Source organism: Pteropus alecto, unplaced genomic scaffold (genome assembly GCF_000325575.1).
Source record: "Pteropus alecto unplaced genomic scaffold, ASM32557v1 scaffold41, whole genome shotgun sequence".
NCBI lineage: Eukaryota > Metazoa > Chordata > Mammalia > Chiroptera > Pteropodidae > Pteropus > Pteropus alecto.
Genome location: NW_006430464.1, coordinates 2,004,487 through 2,021,262, shown reverse-complemented (window position 1 = coordinate 2,021,262; position 16,776 = coordinate 2,004,487). Strand labels below are relative to the sequence as shown.

Here is a 16,776-nt window from a genome sequence, read left to right as displayed (position 1 = left end):
GGCGAGGGCGCCGGTGACGGGCCGCCGGGGGGCGGCGGGCTGGGCGGGAGCCCGTGCTCCAGCAGGAAGGCGTCCAGGTCTACGTACTCCACGTCGCCGAACGGCAGCGTCCGCTCCCACAGCAGCGGCGCCAGCAGACTTGGGCCAGGCGCGGTCGCCGGGCGCCCCCGTGGGGACCCGCCGCCCACCACCGCCCCAGATGGGGCATCAGCCGGACCCGCCGTCTCCAGGCCCGGCCCGGGGACCGTTGCTGCCGGCAGAGCCGCCTTGCGCTCCTTTTCCTTCAAGAGACCTGGGGGCCAGGGAAAGGCCAGGCAGGGTGGGGAGGGAGAGGAATATAAAGAAGAGACCCCGAGTCAGAGACGAGAGAAAAGGGGGTATAGAGATCCAAAGAAGGAGGAGACAGACGGGGGAGACCGGAGAGGGAGGGCGAGGATACAGAGAGAAGAGGGAATAGAGACTCAGGGAGAGACCCATAGAGAAAGGACAGAGACGGGGCGGTATAGACAGGGATAGGGGGACAGAGACCGAGAGGGGGATAAAAACTCAGAAGGGAGGACAGGGACCCAGAGATGCAGAGAGAGATGGGGACAGAGACCCGTTAAGGGGCACAGATATAGAAGGGGGACGGAAGTTCAGACAGGTTAGGTGGAGATTTGGGCAGGTGAGAGAAAAAAATGACAGCTCTGTGATTCCTCTATAACCCACCCGCCACACTCCCTGCAGCACTGTACCCCTTTCTCCCCACCCCCACACTCTGTAAGGGGCAGGAAGGGGCTCTATTCCTGGGGCACATTCCTCATCCCTAGACTCCATGTGACCCCAGGAGGCCCCGCCCAAGCCCGTGTCACTACCGTGTGAGCATCCGACACACCCCATCCCTCCGCCCTGGACCCCAAGGGTGCAGACTCTCGTAACCAAAAGGAAGAGGGGGCTGGGGCCTAGGCTCTTGGGTCCTCGGGGTGGATGGGCTTGAGAGCTGGTACTTTTGAGTACTGGGTGCTGAGAGATCTGAAGGCCTAAACACCTTAGTACATGATTAGATAAAGGTGGGAAGATGGACTCTCGGCCCGGAGAGGGTAGCTGTGGACCCCCCCTCCCTTAGCGCTGGAGTCCCTAAGGGAGTAGGATGTCTGAGTTGGGCGAGGTCGGGGCTAGAACTCACAGCTGGCTGGTTCTTTGGGCTTGCTGGTCCCCTGCAGAAGGCTCCGCAGCCCAAGCAGCGCTCCCCCGCCAGGGGGGGCCCCGGCCGGGCCGCCCAGCAGCAGGGGGACCGGGGTCCTGTCGCTCACAGGCCGCGACATCGCCGGGCACCTGCCCGCAGGCTCACGAGCTCATGGAGAGGCGAAGAGTTGGCCTGCCAGACGGCGGTACACTCCTGTGGTTTGGGCCAGCCAGTGTCTGCCCAGGGGCGGGCGAGCGTAGCTTGCAAGATTCCAGTATCCAGAACAGAGTAAATCCTAGGAGCGACGGGGATTTGCAGTCCTCGGTGCCGAAACGTGCAACTCTAGAGGGTCCCCGGAGACCATGCAGTCTGGGCGACGCGGGGTGATCAAACCAGGCGGTCAGCTCTTCGCAACCGAGGATTTAAGGGGACTCGAGAAGCTCCTTCTACAAGGTGGGCGAGCCTGGCTCTTGCAAATTCTGCAGCTCTCTCAACGGAAGGCGCTCTGCAATCTGCACCAAGAGGTGTGCACGGAGGGGCGGGGGAGGGGGCAGGAGGAGGCGGCCGCCTTGAGGCGTGGCCAAAGCAAACTTCTTTCGCGGAAAAAAAAAAAAAAAAAAAGCCAAACCAAAACACCCGACGCCACTGTGAGCACCCCTCCTCTCGGCCCCCGCCCGCCCTGCCCCTCCCGCCTCTTGGGCCATGCACCCCAGCCGCGTGCCTCCCTCGGGCTGAAAGTGCGGGCCAATCGCGTCCGGACCCCTCGAGACGCACAGCCAATGGGACCCCTGGATCCGCCAAGGTCCAGGAGGGCGCAGGAGGGGCTCAACGCGTGAAGTTGCATTGCTTTTTGATGGGAGGCGGGACCCTGACCTACATTTGCCCAATGGGAGACGGCGTTGGGGGCGGGACCGTGACCCAGTTCGAGCCAATGAAGCAGGCGGGAGGGGGAAGCACATGGCTCTGCGCGTGCTGCCTGACCCCCGGACTGGGTAAGGGGGGGCGCGGGAAGAGGCTCCGCTTAAAGGAGCCGCATATCCAAATGACCGTTTGGGGTACCAGGAAGCCAAAAACCGAGTGATGGGGTTTAGGAAGTGGGAGATTGGTTTCTAGAAGAAAGCTACTATTCTGTAATACCCAAATGTTTCCCCTCCGCGCCTAAAATCAGACCACTGAGAAACAGGAAGTATTCTGTCCCTTTAATAGCTTTGTTTTGGGGGTGACTCCCCTCTCCTCGTGGGGAGGGTCGGGAAGGGCAGGCGCAATCCTCGATGGGGAGTCTCAGCGACCGTGGGGGGCACCATCCACTGTAAGACAGACGACACCGGTGGGACGCGTTAGTTTAGGGCACCACAGGATGGACTGTGCCGGCAACGGGGGGCTGGGCCGCGGAGGGCTCTGCCACTGGGAGGCTGAGAAGCGGGAACCGGAGTGTAGTAGGTTGAGAAGCTGGGGAAAATGGTCCGGCAGTGGGCCGACCCGCAGGGAGGCAGCAGAAGTGGAATAGGGACGTCCAGTTTCAGCATTAGGCTGAGCTACACGAAGGTATTCTTGGAGGGGTCGGGACTGTACCATGGTGAGAAACCAGAAAGGTGGCCGTTTAGCTCACTGGGCTGAACCATGAGGAGGCAGTAGGAAGGGAAGGGGGTTGTACCATGTCGATTTTCAGCAAAGGTGGGGGCGATCGGATTATGGAACAGCCCAAATGTAGGGTATCCCACAAGGAAACAGGGAATGAATCCGGACTGTACCACTCTGGAAAGCCATCGTACTAGGAACCACGGACCACCGGGAAGCCAGGGGGCTCGGGTTATAGGCTAAGTTACAAGTTGCAAGCAGTGAAGAGGGAAGACAAATCATGGACCAGCAATGGTCTCCGGCGGGGAGGTGGATCGTAGCACATTAACACATAGGGAGGAGCGGGGAAGAGTGAGAATGTAGGAGGCTGGACCATATAGAAGCAGCAAAGGGTGGTAGGACTGTACCATACTGCACCATGGGGAAAGACATAGGCGGGTTAGACCAAGACGTGGAGGAGGGGTGCAGACTGGACCATACCATGCAGGCGGTAGTTGGGGCCTCGGCAGCGCCTCTCCGGGTGCCGGGGGTCCCTATTGCCCCTCAAGGCCCTGTGGGCCAAGGGCTGCAGGGGCCGGCCGTTACCACTGAGGCTCTGGAAGATCTGGGATGGAGGATTCTGGCTCAGGAGTCTCAGGGAGTGCATCTGTCGCGGGAGGACAGTGGGAAACTGGGAGTGAATATGAATGGTCCTGGTGACGTCACGCAGGAAGTCCCGCCCTTGGGAGCGGGTAATAAGGGCCTTGGTCAGTCCCACCCCACCCACCCTCCAGGGTTATCTGACCCTCTCACCCCCTCCAGCTCCCAGTAAACTTGGGGAAGGAGGGTACATGAGGCAACGGTGGTGGGGGGGACAGAGGGGAGGCAGACCGAGGGTCACCTGGAGGGAGGTGATATTGAGGGCCCGGTCGACGAGGATCCAGGTGACAGTCTCCGAGCAGGGCGGGGTGCTAAGAGAGCCCTGATAGGTGATGAAGCCGAAGGATTCGGGGAATAGGAGCTCCAGGCTCAGGTCTTGAAGAAAGTAGGCATCATCTGCAGGTGTATTATGCCAGAGTGAGGAAGCGTGCCTCTCTTGAGCTCCCCTCCTGTGCACGCCCCCCCACCAACGCACCGGGGACTCACTCTTGTAGGAGATGCGGGTGATGGTGTCGCGGTTCAGGAGGCGGCTGAGGAATGAGTTTGAGTTGCCAGCCACCTGTGTAGGGTTTGGAGGTGAGGAAGTAGGAACCCAGAAGTCCAAGCCCCCCATCCCTTCCTCGCCCAGGACCCAGGAGTCTGGGCCTCCCAGCCTCCCTCTTCCTCAGACCCCAGAGTTTTCCAGGTGCCCGGCCCCTCCCTCCCTCTGAATCCCGCTTGGGCTCACATTGACAAAGAGGCTGAGAATGGCCAGGCCATTGGGGCCTCGGGAGGCGGCGCTGAGGTTCCCGTAGAGTTCTTGGTTGAAGTGGATGAGCTGTACCTGGGAGGGGAGCACAGAGAGTGGGGTCCCCTAGCAGAAGGGGAGGAGAGAATGGGTGCAGCTCTGGGGTTCCCAAATCAGGTTAAGGACTAGTGCTCAGGGTGGGGGCGCAGTTACGTAGGGAGGATTCGGTGAGGCATTAAGAGGAGGGTGAGCTGGGAGGAGTCGGGTCTACTCAGGGCAGAGGTCAAGGGTCAGAGGTCAGGTGCCCCCACCTCAGCAGAGAAGCCCTGGTGGTTGATCTGGTGTTCAGAGCCGGCCCCATCACGTGCTCCAAACAGCAGCCGCAGCTCACTGAGTCGGTGGCTATAAAGGAGGGGACCCCCAGACACGTTGACCACGGGCCGGGGTGCGGGCAGGAACGAGACGTGGCGACCAGTGTTATACAGGGTTCCCCGGAGCTGTGGGAGAGGTGGAAGCTGTCATAAGGACACAGAAAAGTCCTCTTTCCTCCCATGTCCACACCATTTCCGGCTTCCGACAATCCTTGAATCATTCGGCACAGTTTGAGCACCGACGTTCCAGGTTCTGTGCTGGTCCACAGTCGGCGCTCGATATCGATGAATTTACTTAATTAAATATTTATCGAGCTGTTACTACGTGCCATGGATGCCAGGAAGAGAACAGTGAACGAGTAGACAAAAATCCTAGGGCTCGTGGAGCATATGTTCTAACTGGGGAGAGACACAATAAATACTGAATCACATAAGTAAGTCACTGCCTAATGAATTACATCCTGCGCTCATGCTGGGAAGAACTGGGAGCTCTGAGAAAGTGTGATGGGAAATCTGGCCTAGACGGGAGTGGAGGGGGAGGTCAGGAAAGACTTCCCCGAGGAGGTGACATTCGAATGGAGACCTGAAGGATAAGTAGGGGTTAGTTGCAAAGGACGAGGAAGACATTCCAGGAATAAAGAACAGCAAATGCTAAGGCCCAGAGATGGTCTGTTTTAGTGACAGCAAAAAGGCCAGCGGGACTAGAACCCAGTCCACAAAGGGGGGGACGGTGATGGGAGCCAGATGGGCAACGAGGGGGTGTTTTGTATTTTCATTTAAATATCTGAATCTCTATAACACACTCGGCACAGTGCCGGGCACGTGGTACAGCCTATTACATGTTTGCTGTTAAAACCTATTCTGGTAGAGGGATTTTGAGCAGGAGAGCGGTCTGATCTGGTTTGTGTTTTTAAACATCTCTCCAGCTGTGGCGTGGAGAATGGGTTGCAGGAGGCAGAGAGGCGAGCCAGGGAGGAAGCGACGGCACCAGTCCAGGTGCAAGAGGACGATGGGGGCAGCGGAGGCGACGAGAAGGGAAAAGATTCGAATGATATGGAGCAGGGAGACTAGAAAGGACAGAGACTGGAAATGGGAGTAAAGGAGAGAACGGGCTGGCGAACGGCTCCGAGGCTTTTAGCTGGGGCAGCCGAGTGAAGAAGGATGGTGTGGGCTCTTATAAGAAATGGCCTTGCCGAGTGGGCAAGAGCGTGGATGCTGGGACCACGCTGTGTGGGTTCGAATCCCAGCGCGGGCACTCTCTAGCTGCGTGACCTCAGGCAAGTAACTTAACCTCTCTGTGCCTCAGTTTCTGCATCCATAAAATAAGGGTAATCATAACACCTATTCGTAGGGTTACTCTGAGGATCGGAGGGCTTAGCAGGCTTTTAAGACAGTTCCTGACACAGGAAATGATCTGTTTTAACCACGGCTACTATGGAGATAGAGAGATGGGGAGCCATTTGTGGTAAGGGCAATCCATTTTGGAGTGGCAGGAGTCTCCTCTCCTCCGGCATGTACCCCTTCTTCCCCAAGGCTGGCCTCCCACCTCAGCACCCTACCCAGCCTCCACTCATGCTCACCCCAGTGGATTCGGTAAGCCCTCCCTCCAGGCCCTTTACCTTCTCTCCCCCAGTGCTGAGCCTCAGTGGGGGCAGGAAGGGGTCATAAAGGACCCTCTTCAGCTCCACATCCACGGGGCTCTGCCTCTTCCCCACCGCACACAGACTCCAGGCTGCATTCACCAGCCCCCAGAAGGGAGGCCCTGGGGTGGGGGCAAGGTAGAGAGGAAAGAGTCAGAAATCGGGATCACAATCTTGGCATCTGCTGAGGAGGCTGTGGTCTGAACTTCTGGATCCCAGGACAGGAAGGGCTGGGGACCTGGACTCCTGGGAATGAGGGAGGAGGGAGCTGGGATCCAGAATCCTGGGTCCTAGAAGAATCTTGGAGGAGTTTCCTAAGACCCCGAACACCTCCAAGCCTCTCCTCCATCAAACCCATCTTAAATGAAGTCATGGGGGAAGAAACTACAACTCCCAGCAGGCCCTAGGGCTGCCGGCCACCCACTGCCCCAGAGCCCATGGGAGTTGTAGTTCTTTCCGACTCCCCTGCAGCTCAGCTGGATAATGAATGTACCGGGGAGAGGAGTTGCAAGAGAGGGCTGGACGAGGCGGGGGACGTAGCCACCGAAGCTCTGGTTCCCAGCAGAGCCAGGACCTGCCTGCCTCTTTCCCGGCAAACGCGCCCGCACACACACAGCCCTCCGCCCCCACACCCGCTTTCCTCCCACTCACTCCCCCACTCGCTGCTTGAAATGCGCATGGATAATGTCCCATGGTGAGCCGCTGGGGTTCAGAGGCTGGGCCGAACTCCTGAGGCAGGGAAGGAGGGGCTGGAACTCCCAGCGAGGAGAGGCTCCCCGGGACCCAGGAAGGAGCCACCCAGGGGCCCGGACGCCCGGGTCCCCGCCCCGGCTGCACCTGGCACGAAGTTTCCCTGGAGATTCTCCTTGTAACTCCACCAGTCCTCGGGGTCAGGTGCAGGTCCGATGTGAGCTGGGGAGAGAGCAGCATGAGCCCCTCTCCTCGGCACCCCGCCCCTCTCCGCCCCCGGGGGCTCCCGCCCCGACGCCAGGCCTTACCTGTCGCCCCCAGCGCAGCCCAGAGAACCAGCACGCGAGGGGCGCTCAGACGAGCTGCACCCTCCATGCCCGGGAGGCCTCTGGGCGACCCCTTCCCAGTGCCCGGCCCCCCTCTCTCTGCTGTCCCCTCTCCTGTCTGTGGGACCCTGTTCCTCCAGGACTTCCAGCCTCCCTCTCCTCCCCACCGGGGACCGAACACCCCAACCCACTCTTGTCTCCCGGCTCTGTGCCTCTCCTTCTCCCCGCCCGGCCCTCCAGTCTCCCTCTGCCTCCCGATCTTTCCACTCCTCTCTCTGCCTTCTGCTTCTCCCGGGGTCACCTCTTGGTCCCTAATCCACACCCCCTCTGGGCTCTCTTTGCATTGAGCTTTCCCAAGCCGCCTAACTCCATGTCTCCATTGTGCTCCCCTCACCTCCTCCTCCTCCCTCTCTCCCTCCTCTGCTCCTGCTTCTCTCTCTCCCGCTTCACCTCCTCTCTCTCTCTCTACCTCTCTAAGCTCCTCTCTCTCTCCCCTTTATCTCTCGCCACCTCCTCCTCTCCTGCCTCTTCTGTTTCCGTCTCTCTCATCCCTTCCTCCCTCCTCCCTTTCCTCTCTCTCTATTTAATTTTTTTGTGGATGTTGGGGGGGGCGGGTGCTCTCACAGCAGAGAACATTCCTAGGGCCAGTGTGTGTGTGCGTGTGTGTGTGTGTGTGTGTGTGTGTGTGTGTTGCCAGAGGGAAAGGATGGAGGGGTCATTGGGGGCTGGTCACCAGCTCCCTGCCGCACTGGGGCCAAGGGGGTGGGGGTGGCCCGGACACCTGGGGCTGGAGCTGGCACTTCCCATCCTCCGCAGAAGGGGGGAGGGGGGACGCTTAAGGTGGAGCTGGGAGAGGCCTCACAAGTCTGCGTGCTCAAGGCCGTGCTCGGGAGGATCCGGGGTCCCCCAGCTCTCGGGAACCCAGGCTGGAGCCTGTACCAGCGTCTGCAGCCCCCGCGCAGTGTTCCCCTCCGGTCTCCACCAGGGGCTGCCTTAACCTGGCTGGGGGATCCCCTGGGAGATTGGGGTGCGGTGTGGGCCGCTGACCAGGAGGGGGAGGCAGAGACCTGGGGAGAGAGAGAGAGAGGAGAGAGAGAGAGAGAGAGAGAGAGAGAGAGAGAACGTGGTGCGGGGGAGGAGGAGCCAGGAAGGCCCCAGCGAGAGAGCGGGAGGTGAGGTTGGAAGATGCAGAGGCTCCTCGAAGAGAAAGGGAGCCTGAGATGGATGCGGGGAGACGTCTATCCCCGTAGGCTAGCGACAGGAGGGCGGGCGGTGGGGCAGGAGGGAGCGAGACAGAGACACATATGGAGCGAGACATACGGAGAGAGATGGAGAGAGAGAGAGAGACCCAGAATGAGGGGAAGAGATACAAAATGGGCTACAGATGGTGGCAGAGAAAAGATACAGAGGCACACAGAGAGACAAACATAGAGACACACGCTTAGGGACAGAAGCAGAGAGAGACTCACCTGGCAGGTGGGAGATGGAAGAACAAGATGCCAGGTGGGGGCAGTGGGGACAGACAGAAATAGAAAAGAGATCCAAAAACAGAGACACAGAAACACGCACCTAGAGCTACGGACAGACCTGGAGAGGAGAAAGAGGCAGACCCACGTGCACTCTGTAAATAGAGACGCTCGTGCAGAGAAAGAGATCTCGACGAGGAGGACCAGATGGCAGAGACAGAGAGACCCAGGTAGAGGGAGAGAGACCCGGAAACAGACCAACTGACCTATAAGGAGGGACTATGCGGAGTCGGAAGGACAGAGGCATTCGAGGACCTAGAGGTGGAGGGAGGTAGAGACAGCCAGGGGGAGGCAGAATTGCAGACAGACAGAAAGCACAAGAAAGAAAGTATGTTTCAATTATCCATGGCCACATACCAACCCTAACACTTAGTGGCTTAACGCAACAGATTTATTGTCTCACAGTTTCTGAGGGGCAGGGATTTTGGAAAGGTCTGGCTGGGCGGTTCTGGCTCAGAGTCCCTCAGGCTCTAGGCAAGGGCTGCACTCATCTGAAGGCGTGACTGGGGCTGTAAGACCCACTTCCAAGCTTACCTAAGGGGTAGTGGGCAAGAGGCCTCAGCTCCTTGCTACAGGGGCCTCTCTATAGGGCGCTTGAGTGTTCTCACAACATGGCCACCAGCTTCTCCCACAGTGAACGATTGATTGGGAGAGAGAGAGAGAGAGAGAGAGAGAGAGAGAGAGAGAGAGAGAGAGAGAGAGAGAGAAATAAAGAGAAAGAGGTGTCTTACATGACCTCATCTCCAAAGTGACACATCATCACTTTATTCTTTTCATTGGAAGCAAGTCACTAAGTCCAGCCCACACTCAAAGTGAGAGATTAGGCTCCTTTCTTGCAGGGAAGAGTATTAAAGAATTTGTGGGCTCATTTTGAAATCATCACAGTTTGGGGGAGGGAAGAGACAGAGCGATGGAGAGAGACGGACCCTTCAATACCTGTGAGGCTTTGAGGTTGGTGAGACACATTCAGAAACACAGAAATGTGTGGGAGAGACACTGGAAGACAGTAGTCGTGATGATGATGATGATGATGATGATGATGATGATGATGATGAAGAAGACGACGATGACGGTAATGACAGCCAGCACATAAAGCATCTACTACCTGCCAGGCAAAGTTGTGAGCATAACGATGAACTAACTCACTCATAGTAATCCTCACAGCTCCCCTATGAAGCAGAAACTATTATTATCCCATCGATGAAGACACCAAGTCAGAGGGTATAAGTGCTTTGCCCAGAGTTACAGTTAAAAAGTGTAGACGCAGGGAAGAGAAGCAAAGAAAAGATGGATGGAGAAAACCTGGAGGCTTCATTTCAACCCTCAAAGCTGCTCCGAGAGGTGGGGGGCTGGGGGGGGCAGCACTCAGAAAGAACACTGAATCTCAGAGACGGAAGTGGCTCACCCAAGACGTAGTGGATTGAATGGGTGCCCCCCCCCACCAAAAAAAGATGTCCATCTAGTACCTGCGAATGGACCTTATTTAGCAAAAGTGTTTTTGCCGGTGTCATTAAGCTAGTGATGTTGAGATGAGATCGTCCTCTGTTACCCAGGTGGACCCTCGGTTCAATCACAAGAGTCTTCGTAAGAGAAAGACAGAAAGGAGAGTCAAGACGGAGGAGATGGCGATGGAAGGCAGAGTTTGAGTGACACAGCCTCGAGGCGAGGAGCATCTGGAGCCACAGGAAGCTGGAAGGGACAAGGAGGGCCCCAAGAGCCTTCGGACGCACTGTGGCCCTGCCGACCTTGATTTTGAACTTCTGGCGTCCAGAACTATAAGAAGATAAGTATCTGTTGTTTTAAGCCACACGGTTTATGGTAATTTTTTTATGGCAGCCAACCCCAGAAGTGTGTAGAAACAAGAAAAACATGGAATTCGTCAAGGGCAGGGACAGTGGCGGAACCAGAGCTCCATGGGGAGGGAAAGACAAGAGCAGGAAGGGCAGGCTCGACCTATACGGTTCGGCTCTCCTCCTTCAGGAAGCCCTCCCTGATGCCCTGGGCTGGGTCGGCACCCACCGCGGACATTCCCAATGCCTGTGCTACCTCTGGTAGAGCACAGGTCTCACCAGAGGGGGACTGGGTGTCCCTGTGTGTCCTCCCTCAGGGGCCCAGGCCTGAACCGTCTCTGGATCCCCAGCATCACTCCACACAGGGCACACGGGGGTCCTCAAGAGGTAAACTGGGCATGAAGATGCTAAGATGCTCCTGATGTCTCTCCCTAGAGATTCTGCCCCCCTCCCAACTGCCTGGGAGACACTTGAATTTTCTGCAAGGCCCAGGGAGGGCCTCACCTCCTCCGGGAAGTCTTCCTTGATCTCCCAGGCTGGGTCCTGTGCTGTCTCCCTTGTCACACAGCGCACCAGATGTGACTGGACCTAGGTGTCTCCCCTACCCAACCCTCCCAGATTGGGACCCCCTCGGGGGCAAGTCCTGGCTCTGGCTCAGGTCTCAGTCCTGGCATTTCCCAGGAAGACCTCAGGACAATACGTTGAACGAAAGAATGAGCGAGTGAATGAAGTAAAATATAGAGACTGTCGCACTCAGAAATGGGTTAAAACAATTATTTTTTTGCATGAGGCTTAAGAGGAAGGCTTCTTGGTGTAGGAGATATTTTCCTGACTCTCTTTCTGTCCCCATAGCTCTAGCCCCAGCTCGGACCTCATCTTCTCCCACCAGTGTCCTCTCCCCAGAGTTGTAGTTAGGAAGTGGCCGAGCAGGGAAGCGACACAGGGCCCGGCCTGGGAGTTCAGGGAAGACTTCCTGGAGGAGGTGAGCCTCTCGCTGCCCCTCAGCCTCCCTCCCCCTCCAGTCCACCTTCCACGGACTCCAGGGGGCCTATCTCAAAGCTCTTAGCACCCTTGGACAAAGTCCCCACCCCTCAGCCTTTCTCGTCATGGCCAAATCTTCCTTCTGTCCTTCTAGGCCTACCTCAGACGTCACCTCCTCTGAGAGAAGTTGCCAAGAAGGCAACTGACCTCCAGGCTGGGTTCTGGACTCTCTCGCTGAATCGAGCCACCTCAACGATTGTCCATGTAACTGTTGGTCACACAGGGCTGACTCTGCCCCTCCCCCGCTCCAAGACCTCCCATGCCACCCCAGTGGGAAACATATCCCAGCCCTCGGCCTGGCCTGAGAGGTCCCCATGCCCTGGCCACCAGCAATCCAGCCTCGCCTCTGCTCTCCCACCACACCAGACCCTCTGGCCTCTGGACCTTTGCACAAACGGTCGCCTCTAACTGGGGCTCCCTTTCCCAGTTGTCTGCTGGACACGTTCCTACTCGGATTCATATGTAGTTCAGGAGTCTGCTCTCTCAGGAAGCCATCAGCAATGCCGAGGTGGGCAGGGGGCCTCCTCTGCGCTCCAGAAGCCACCTGTGCTGCCTCCGTAACAGCGCACAGTCTGGGCTCCGTGCCCAGTGGCGGAGGGAATGGCCGGGCCGGAAGTGGGTCCCAGATGTGGATTTCACGCTTATTCGTCTCGGGCGCTGGGAACAAAGTTGGGGTCATGAGGAACATATGGGGCTTGCCTGCTCCTCTCTTTCATCTCCCACCTCCTCGGCCCCCCGTGGGAGGCAGTGGGGACGGGACTCTCCAGGCTCGGGTGGTTCCCACAGCCTCTCTTGGCCTCTTCACCCCTCTTTCCCCCTTCTCGACTCCCACTCTCTCGGGGAGCCCAGCCAAGTCCTCTCGATCTGTGTTCTAGCCTCTTCGGGGGGAGGTATGGCCACTGGGCATTTAAAGAAAGAGGACAAACCAAATGGTCCTCACTCTGTGCGGGACACTGTTCTAAACCCGTGACATACACACATTAACTCACTTAATCCTGACAATATGCCCTGTGAGCTCCTTCCTGTTATTGCCATCGTCATCCTCATTTTACAGATGAAAAATATCTGTGATCTTCACGAAAATGGTGTCCGGAGGCGAGCCATCCAGTAGGACTTCCCACAGTGGTGCAAATATTCTGCTTTGTCCAATATGCTAGTCGCCGGCCACTTGAAATGTGGCTAATGTGACTGAGAAACTGAATGTTAAATTTGATTTTATTTTAATTAATTTAAATTTAAATGCGGCTACTGTACTGGACAGCTCGCCTCTGGAGAACTAAGTCTGAATGCCAGCTACTTGCTGTGTGATGGTTGCTTAGATTCCTCGCTTCTCTGAGCTGGTTTCTTCATCGAAGAGGTGGTTAAGAATTCTGGGTTGGAATCGCTGCCCTCACCCTAAGGTGTAGCCCCACAGGAACCTCGATTTCTTTATCTGTATATGTGAATAGTCACAGGAACCACGTATTCAGTCAACAAATATTTGCAGAGTATTATATTCCAGGGGCTACAGTAATAGCACGGAACAAAACAAACACAAATCCAAGGTCAAAGCAGCAGGAGGTGGGGTGGAATGCTATAGCCACTCATCAACTACTTCCAATTTTAGCCTCTATTTCCCAGAAATGACAAAAAGCTGCTCTGCCTAACACCGCGTCCTGTCATAGCATACTCTGGGTTCTGACTGGCTGAGGGTCTGACATAAAGCCACGTAAGCTAATTTTCCCAAATATCCTTTCTCTTCCCTTTCCTTGATAGTAAAACATCCTATTTAGTTGAGTCCAAGATAGTCCAGAATTAAAGGCTCTATTTCCATCCTTTCTTGCAGCTAAATGCGGTCATGTGACTAACTTCCTGCCAATGAAAACAAAAGGATTGTGTAGCAGCTTTGGGAAAACATCCTTAGGTCAGCTGCATGGGCCTTTTGGCCTTTTTTCTTTGCCTTTCTTCATTCTGCTGCATGGATAGCGACATGGGCTTGAGCGCTAGCTGCCACGCTGGACCACGACGAAAAGGATCACTCTGAAGATGCTGGAGAGGAAAGCTAGAAGGTTCCCGGTGGCTCGACTATCTCTAGACCTCTTTTATGCAAGAGATAAATACATTTCTATTTTCTTGTTTAAGCCACGGTTATTTGGGGTTTACTCTGACTCCTAATAATACACATGCTTGAGAAATCAGTTCAGGGTCAGTCGGGCTGAAAGTTAGACCATTCGTTGATCAGTTTTTCAATAAGTATTTACTGAACATATATATGCTATATGTCATGAACCTTTCTATATAGAGAGGTTAAAGACACCAACAAAACAAAACCCCTCCTCCCACGGAGCGCACATCCTGGTAGAAGAGACAGAGAAACGGCAAACAAAAAGACAGATATTTAATATATCAAGTGGCGATTAGTGCTAAAAAGAAAAATAAAGCAGGACAAAGGAACGAGAATGATCGGAAGGAGCTGCTATTTAGTTAATGGGTGGTCAGGGTAGGTCTTTCTGATGCTGTGAAATGTGAGCAGAGCCACATGATGGAAAATTCTAGTGCTCACCCATATCTGGCTGCGGGAGGCGGAATAATGGCCCTCAAAGATGTTCACACGCTCACTCTTGGAACCGGTGAATATGTTACCTGACATGGCAAAAGGTACTTTGCAGAGGTGATTAAGAACAAGGATCTTGAGCTGATGGGGAGATTATTCTGGATTATCTGGGTGGGTCCCTTATAATCACATGGGTCTTTAAAAGCGGACAATCTTCCCCAGCTGTGGTCAGAAAAAAACATGTCAGGACAAAGAAGAGCCAAGATAAATTTAAAGTGTGAAAGGGACTCCACATGCCATGGCTGGCTTTGAAGATGGAAAAAGGGGCCATGAGCCAAGAAATGCGGGTGGCCTTTAGAAGCTGGGAATGAAAAAGAAACATATTCTCCCCTAGGGGTTCCAGAAGGAATAAAGCCTTGTTGACACCTTGATTTTAGCCTAGAAAATCTGTGTTAGGCTTTTGACCTATAGAACTGGAAGATAATATATTTGTTTTGCTTCAGCCACTGACTACGGTAATTTGTTATGGCAGCAATAAAAAACTAATACACTGGTTCCTCTCTCTTTCCAGGCACATAAGAGAATTCTACTTGCCCACCTTCATGCAATTAAATGAAACCACGTGAGCAGTGAGTGGGAGGGCTGGAGTCATTCCTGGGCCAAAGTATTTATTTCTTGTGTGGGACAAGTCAGTGCGCGGTCTCTCTCTCTCTCTCTCTCTCTCTCTCTCCCCCCTGTAATCAGAGATGCCATGGATTGTAGTTGGCGCAGTGACAAGATGGTAGTTATTCTCAGCCTGGGTCCTTGAATGACTGTGTGGAAAACTGCCCCTCGCTCACTTGCGTGGGACATCTACATGAGCAAGAAATCAACTTTCATTATGTCAAGCCAATAGAGCTAGCCTAACTTGACTAATGGAGGACTTAAATGAAGTAGGGGAACTAGCTTATCATATGAGAAAGTATGTCCTCGGAAGAGAGAACAGCAAGTGCAAAGGCCCTGGGGCAGAGTGTGCTTTGTTTTTAAAGGAACAAGAAAGAGGTCAGTGTGACTGCAGAGGTGTGAATGAGGGGGAGCGTACAAGGTGAGGTCAGTTATGTGGTGGGAGCAGGCCACGTAGGACCTCCTAGGGCAGAGCGAGGACTCTGGGCTATTCGAGGGTTTTGAGCATAATAGTAGTGCGATCCGACTTGGGTTTTAAAGCCATCATCCTGGCTTCTGTATGAAGCAGACTCTAAGGGGGTAGAGAGGAGAGACTACTGTAATATTCCAGATGAACGGTGGTGGGGGCTTGGACCAATGTGGTAGCAGCAGAGATGATAAAAATGGTTGAATTGTGAATATATATAGTAGGTAGTTTGTACAGGATTTGCTGATGGACTGGACATTGAATCGGCTTTAATAAAGCATGAAAAGAACGAAGATAAGCAACAGAGGAGTTTTGTGGAACAGGGAACTCTTTTTAGAAACTTCCCGAGACTCCTAATCCTAACTCTTATTTCAAAGATGCCCTCAACGTGAATCCAGAGGCAAGCTTCTCCAGGTATAGGGTATTATTGGTAGCTTGGGGGTCAGTCACCGCCTGGAGGCTATTTTCTGCCTTTTCAGTCTCGTCAGGAGCTTACCCAGAGCATTTATTTGCTGAGGGCCCCTTTTCTCTTCCTTGTATCCTATGACGTCATGGCTCATCCTGACTCCCTATTGGCCGAGGGGCCCACTTTTCTCTCAAGGAAGGAACAGTGTTGCTCCCCAGGTCCAAATGGCCCTTAAGTCATATCCCTTCCTCTGAGACTCCCTCAGAGTACCCCCTCAGTGACTCTACTGAAAAGGTCACTCAAATTTGAAACTGTGCTGTTGATTGTGAGAGCAGGGGGCAGAGGTCGCGGTGGCAAGGAAGGTCCTAGGCCACGAAAACCGTCCATGCCATAGTGATCACTGCTTCCAGCCTTTTAAGACCCACCCCTCTGCTGCTGCTGCTGCTGCTGGGTAGGACAGAATTCTCTTTAGCACCGAGTGACATCATACTACTCTGTGACTCGCGATTGGCTACTCGTTCGGGATAGAGTTTAGGCTATGCTTCAAGACTATGTGAACCCCATTCAGAATCTTCTTCAGCTATTTATTCCAAGTCCCTTTATTCCCTCCTCAGAGACCATCCTGAGGCCCTTCAGGAACTGAAAGTTTTTAAATCTGGAACTTTCTGGAAATCTGGTGCTGCTGTCCTGAAAAGGTGTATTTCCCGCCTTCTCCGGCCACCGACCCCGCCCACCGGCTTTTGGCCAATCATCAGGCAACTCCGTCTAACCGGCGCTTAGTGACGTCCTGTCAGCGCTGTCACTGGATTGGCCGTTTCCTCAGGGAGCGGTAGCCATACGCGGGCGTCACAGACTTCCCCGAGGCGTTTGTCGTTGGCACTTCAGGGACCCAACCGGCACAGATCACAGGTCTGTAGCCGAAACTCCTCAAGATTTAAGACTTTATTGAGGGGACTCGCTGCATCAGTCTCGGGCCGAACGTCCGGCTGGCAGCTCCGCAGGTTAAATGGCCCTCGTGCCCGGCACGTGCCAGTGACGTCTGAGGCCCGGCGCTGTCTGATTGGCTCGCCTGGCGACGCACCGTCTGATTGGCTCGCCCGGGGACGCGCCGTCTGATTGGCTCGCCCAGGTCGCGCCCTCAACATCGACGCACACGCCTCCCCTTACAGTCTGTTCCCAGCGCCTGGGCTGGCGTGCAAGGCCGCCCGACTTCGG

General features: G+C 55.2%; 3 protein-coding genes across 4 annotated transcripts in view; all 3 read right to left on the bottom strand.

Annotated features, from left to right (window-relative positions):
* The window catches only part of DBP (D-box binding PAR bZIP transcription factor), a 5,849-nt gene extending 4,067 nt beyond the window's left edge, over positions 1-1,782 (bottom strand). The window contains exons 1-2 of one of the 2 annotated variants that reach the window (XM_025048600.1): positions 1,166-1,252; positions 88-292 (exon numbers count right to left, since the gene is read on the bottom strand). In XM_025048600.1, coding sequence (XP_024904368.1) covers positions 88-208 — 121 coding nt within the window. In that variant the 5' untranslated portion in view covers positions 209-292; positions 1,166-1,252. Of the gene's footprint in view, positions 1-87; positions 293-1,165 lie in introns of both variants that reach the window. The other variant, XM_006905057.3, reaches the window with a different exon arrangement.
* A 485-nt stretch (positions 1,783-2,267) lies between these two features.
* CA11 (carbonic anhydrase 11) lies at positions 2,268-7,549 on the bottom strand. Its single transcript, XM_006905056.2, has 9 exons — positions 7,119-7,549; positions 6,958-7,032; positions 6,100-6,242; positions 4,421-4,606; positions 4,110-4,205; positions 3,869-3,941; positions 3,624-3,778; positions 3,224-3,389; positions 2,268-2,472 (listed from the first exon to the last, which is right to left on the bottom strand). Exons 1-9 carry the CDS (start codon positions 7,183-7,185, stop codon positions 2,447-2,449), a joined length of 987 nt encoding a protein of 328 aa, XP_006905118.1. The 5' UTR covers positions 7,186-7,549; the 3' UTR covers positions 2,268-2,446.
* Positions 7,550-13,392: 5,843 nt separating this feature from the next.
* NTN5 (netrin 5) overlaps positions 13,393-16,776 on the bottom strand; it is an 8,382-nt gene continuing 4,998 nt past the window's right edge. The window contains exons 7-8 of the mRNA XM_015591695.1: positions 14,036-14,167; positions 13,393-13,521 (exon numbers count right to left, since the gene is read on the bottom strand). Of these exons, the coding sequence (XP_015447181.1) occupies positions 13,393-13,521; positions 14,036-14,167 (261 nt within the window). The remainder of the gene's footprint in view (positions 13,522-14,035; positions 14,168-16,776) is intronic.